Raw genomic sequence first — 5,884 nt, 5'->3', positions numbered from 1 at the left:
ACTGATAGTTTGTTTAAATTATGTAACTAATGACCAAATTACAATTATTATATTTTTCATTTAATAAAATGAAAGATTGTGATTTATTTTATTTGGTATTTGAATGGTTTACACTATAAATTAGTTTTTAATGTCACTATTTTCCAGCTATTTATATTATTCCTCTGTTTCCAACCCGTAATCAGTTGAAACAGTAGTTGCTTATAAACCAAATACTTTGTTGTCATTTTTGGAGCGATACTCGTGTATTGTTTTTCTTTTTGTTTAAATTTTGTGTTTCAGTTTTCAACAATATCGCGCAGATAAAATGGCTCATATCAGGGGCGTTGTTATAGAGATTGACGCCAGTGACTTCGACTAGTTGAGCTACGCCTATTTTTCAAAAAGTCTGCAAAGTATTATAAACACATTTAAGAATTTGTTATAAAAGCTTCTAGTAGTTTCATTTAGTTCACCAAGCTGTTTTGTGTACAGTTGTTCTAAGCAAATTCACAATTCAAATATTTAATATGATCAAATTTCTTAGGTTCTTAGTTTTAACAACCTATTGTATAAGATTGTAGCTAAATCAGATAATAAGAAGGTTGCCCAGAAAGTAACATGATTTTAAAGAATAAATTATTCAGACAATAATATGGTACACTCTAAGATATCCTCTTACTTAACCATCATTCAAATAAAGCATTAGTTATTCAATTCAGTTATAAATTGAAACACATTTGATTAATTTTATTAATATATTTAAATGTTATATTTATCAAAGGTCAATCAAAGTATTGTACCAAATTGAATTTTAAAACATTACTATAAAAACGTTAAATGTTATTAAATTAAAGACGCAGATAATTATGTTCATCCGAGAAACAATAATTCCTATTTATATATTTCACTGACAAGTACTTATTTATTGAGAGTAGAATCTTTGCACGTCTCTTTAATAAAACTTTTTACTCAATTTGTCTGTTTCTAACTTTGTCTCAATGTTTCTCAATTATCTGTTACATAAATCTGTTACGAATTGTATTACTATTCCAAAACTTACGTATTTTAGATTCTTGTTTAAGCAATCCTATTTTATCATAGAAACCTTGTACAGTATAAAAATACTTCCTGTACACACAGGTTTATTGTTCTTCGTCAAGTTCATAGTTAATGTATATTATACCTTTTTGGATATATATTGTATAGTATCTAATTACAGTACTTAAGAAAGAAAAGACTTCCTTACGTATGGTGAGTAAAAAAGTAACCATTTAAACCATTTCGTGCAGCGCATATTTGCTTAAAAAATCATTTCTCCTTATAAAAATGTAATAAATTTTATCTTTTAAGGCAAAGATTTACGGAATAAAATAATAGCAACCAAAAATGTATATTTTGGACGCCAAAAACCCCCCAACTTCCCTTAAAAAAGAGCATTTTATTTTTAAAACATCAATTTGCATCACATTCAGAGTTGTTCAAAAATTCGAATTCCATTTAGTTGCAACATGAATACTACAGATACACTTTTAAACGAATATGTTGCATGTTTTCCACAACTTGTAAAGCCCACTTAAAGAAATCAACCTACCCTGATTCGAATGTAAACACCATTTAAAAGTTTAACTGCGAATTAAAGTGACCATTATATTTTCAAAATAGAGTCATCTGTTAGATTGTTTTACGATATAGGTAAGGTAAATGTATTCTGGAAAACATGTAATTAGCAATTACCTCATTTTTATAGGCAGTTGAAACAAATGTAAATAAATATGTGAATATAAACAACTTCGCCTGATCCAAAAAGAATGAAATGGTGTTCAATGTAAATAGATTAAAAATATTACGAAGAAAGTTTTTATATTAAAAGTGCATTTACAAAAAAGAACACTACATCTTATGTAACTTTAATATTCTAAACTTATTGCAAAGAAAAATGTTATATAAATTATTAATGTTTTAGTTTTTATCATACTTAATTATATAAAATATAATTTCCTCTTCTAATAGGCTTTTAAAACTAAACGAACACAGCAAAGCTACCTCTTAGAAAATTTCTTAGATTATTGTCAGATATATCTGTAATCACACTATGCTCCTCATGCAGTTAAATGTTTACGATGCTTCTAAAAAAATTCCCTCATGAATATTCAGTTCCGAAAAATCTGTAACATTTTTTGGCAGTACAAAAAACCTTAATTTGAGCTCCTCGAGGTATTTTCTTGGATCGTATTTCTTATAACATCTTCTCAGCCAATTGGGCGGAGAATCTCAGGTTTTGTCACCAGTATACAAGTATAGGTTGATTAACGCTAATTGCTACCAAAGTACGGTTTTAGCGCAAACACTGAATAAAACTTGATAATCAAGAGTACAGATGAGATCAGGTAAATTTTGACTACAACCAAATTTGTAAAGGTGTACCGACAGTTTTCAGTATCAAGGTATTAGGTATGGATCTCTATGAATACTTCGATTATGGGTGGGTTCTAAGTGTTGGAACTACATTCATTTAATGTAACTTTTAGTTAAATTTACCCATTCAAAGAAAGTGTGCCTAAATCGAAATAATCTGTCGATATAATATATTATATATAAGTATATATTATATACTTAAGCTGCAGATTGTTGAGAGTTAGGCATTTTGTTAATAACGGCCTGGTTTTCCCGTTTTATTTTATTTTTTTTTGTAAATAGTTTTAATTGCAGATTAATAAATTTTTAATTACCTTTAGGAAATAGAGAGATTACATAGCGGTCTGAAATATCTCAACGCTGCTGGTTTAAAAATACCATGAAGTGCAATGGATCCCACAAAATATACTATGTACACAAATTTATCAAACGGAAACTAATTGAGACTTCAAATTCAAAACTAGCTGATCAACTACTGAGTAATCTTCGAGTAAAATTGTAAAATTCTGAGTGAAATTCGCCAACAATCAATGAGTAATTTTCTACAAAATTCGAACCCAAACACAATTAATAGTCTTTAGATCAAGAACAAAAACAAGGACGAAGGCATCTGCCTGTCCACCCTCCCAACCATCGCCAACCGATTTAAGGTGGGTTTACACATAGCCTGCCGCGCTCCTGCCGTGACCGTGCTATTCCTCTGCCGTGCCACACTTTACGTTCCGATGCTCTGAAGGATTCAGTTGTTAAAATGGGCACTGACGAGGTGGACGTTGTGATAGCAACAGCTGCTTATCTCGCGTTACGTAAACGAAAACGTGAAATTAAACGAAAAAAGACGTATTGGGTACACAAAGTATTTCGGGCGCGAGACGAGAAGGGAGAGTTTCATACTCATTTTCGAAGGTTGAAGGATGACCCGCTTTATTTTATGAGATACTTTCGCATGTGCGCTCAACAGGTCATCTTTGTAACACGCTCCCTGCCCCTGCCGTGCCACTGCCACCAACCGGTCACGTGCCGCGGATCGCCCTCGCGAGCGATCGGATGAAAACGAAAGAGGCGCGCAGGGGCACGGCAGGGGCATGGCTGTGTGTAAATCGTGAATCTGCCGTCTCATGTAAACTTAATGGTAAATCCAAAATAACTATGTCGACTAAAACGACACGGCAGGGGTACAGCAGGGAGATGGCAGGCTATGTGTAAATCCACCTTTATTGTTTCAGTCGTGTCTCATCTGCTCCAGTGCGTACTGCATGTCTTGTGTAATGCGTGTGTACTGTGTAATGGTGTTTGCTTCTTCAGACTGCTATGGACCACAGAATATGACGATTTTTACTGAAGTACAACTTGTTCTGTTAAAATTATGGCTTTGGTCAATTTTTTCCATGCTTAACCATTAAGGTTTTCTGGTACCTGAAAAAGAGAATATATTCCAAGACACGAAACGAAGAACTTTTATTTTTGTAATATACGAAGATAGCATATTCCTAAACTATTGTGTTTTCCTTTGACGCCATTTAGTAGATAATATGTTAAAACTAAGAACTTTATTCATACCTCAAAAAGAAATCAATATCATACAGGGGTCATGATGAGCACCATGAAAAAGGTATGAGAGGACTTCTTTTTCATTACTCAAACAATATAATAGATTACACCCACTTTTAAATGTCCGAATGTATTAGAACAGCAGTTTAAATGTTTATGACTTAAAATAATGTTATTTTTTTATAACAAAAATATCATACTACAATAATAATAATTATTATATTACTGTAACCTTAGTTCCACTTATATAAGTATTAATTTATTTTAAAGAATTATATATTTATGAACAAAATCATTTTATTTCAGTTATGTTTTTTAAGTAAATCACAAACAGAGTTGGAATTTTCAGTGGGTAAAGAATTAATTTTTCAATACAAGCAATACTTAATTTAATATTTTAATACTTGGCGCTTTTTGCGAGTAAGGTTTTGGAGGTTAATTTTTATAGTGTTGTTAATTTGTAGCGTGTTACAGATTAATTTTATTTATTGAATAAAACTCTGATTGATCATAGACATAATCCGTATATGAAGCTTGCTTCTAGTCCTATGAAAAATGAAAGTACACATAGTTATAATCAAATCTAAGCTGTCAAGCTAGGTGGCGTTGATCATGGCCAAACATTTGACAGTAACGAAAACACGGCCACATCTCAATTTCCCAGCAATTTATTAGATTTAAGCAACGTGGGGCGTGGCTGCTGCTTGTATGGGTGACCTCTAAGCGATTCTGTCTTTGCAAGCAGCTCGCATGCACGGCCATTGATGGTGGTTCTCCAGGTGGTGGTAAGCACGGCGACTACTGCAACCGGCCCGGCTCACTCCGGCCTATCTTCGCTCACTGCCACCGGCCCGACCCAGCCCGGCCCGGCTCACTCCGGCCTACCTTCGCTCACTGCCACCGGCCCGACCCAGCCCGGCCGGCTCACTCCGGCCTACTTTCGCTCACTGCCACCGGTCCGACCCAGCCCGGCCCGGCTCACTCCGGCCTACCTTCGCTCACTTCCACCGGCCCGACCCAGCCCGGCCCGGCTCACTCCGGCCTACCTTAGCTCACTTCCACCGGCCCGACCCAGCCCGGCCCGGCTCACTCCGGCCTACCTTCGCTCACTTCCACCGGCCCGACCCAGCCCGGCCCGGCTCACTCCGGCCTACCTTCGCTCACTGCCACCGGCCCAACCCAGCCCGGCCCAGCTTACTCCGGCTTACCTACGCTCACTTCCACCGGCCTGACCCAGCCCGGCCCAGCTCACTCCGGCCTACCTTCGCTCACTGCCACCGGCCCGACCCAGCCCGGCCCGGCTCACTCCGGCCTACCTTCGCTCACTGCCACCGGCCCGACCCAGCCCGGCCCGGCTCACTCCGGCCTACCTTCGCTCACTTCCACCGGTCCGACCCAGCCCGGCCCGGCTCACTCCGGCCTACCTTCGCTCACTGCCACCGGCCCGACCCAGCCCGGCCCGGTTCACTCCGGCCTACTTTCGCTCACTTCCACCGGCCCGACCCAGCCCGGCCCAGCTTACTCCGGCTTTTCCGGTCTGCCTCCGCGTATTGCGACATGTGGCGGGTACACTACGACTGGCCCGGCCCGGTCAACCCTTTCTACGTTAACGCCGTGATATCTACTCCATCAGCAATGATTTTAAACAATTTAGCATTTCAAGAGTATTAGTGTATTGCAAATATGAATGAAAGTAATATTAATTATATTTTACTATATATCGCATCGGTGACAAATTCAAACAAACTTATACATCGTCTATGTTACATTAATAGTGATATAGGTTATAATTAAATTATTCCTGATGATCAAAATAATTAACATACGCACATAACCAGTATGTTGTTGCCTTGATATTGGAAACAGAATATGTACAAATCTAAAGAAAAACAAAGGGAACGAGCATTATAAGTGTGATATTACTGAATAAGCAATT

General features: G+C 37.4%; 1 protein-coding gene across 1 annotated transcript; it reads left to right on the top strand.

Annotated features, from left to right (window-relative positions):
• Nucleotides 1-3,148: 3,148 nt before the first annotated feature.
• On the top strand, nucleotides 3,149-5,619 carry LOC124369411 (vegetative cell wall protein gp1-like). The gene is made up of 2 exons (XM_046827418.1): nucleotides 3,149-3,203; nucleotides 4,739-5,619. Exons 1-2 carry the CDS (start codon nucleotides 3,149-3,151, stop codon nucleotides 5,617-5,619), a joined length of 936 nt encoding a protein of 311 aa, XP_046683374.1.
• Nucleotides 5,620-5,884: the final 265 nt, after the last annotated feature.

Source organism: Homalodisca vitripennis, chromosome X (genome assembly GCF_021130785.1).
Source record: "Homalodisca vitripennis isolate AUS2020 chromosome X, UT_GWSS_2.1, whole genome shotgun sequence".
NCBI classification, from domain to species: domain Eukaryota; kingdom Metazoa; phylum Arthropoda; class Insecta; order Hemiptera; family Cicadellidae; genus Homalodisca; species Homalodisca vitripennis.
This window is presented reverse-complemented; position numbering and strand designations above follow the sequence as displayed.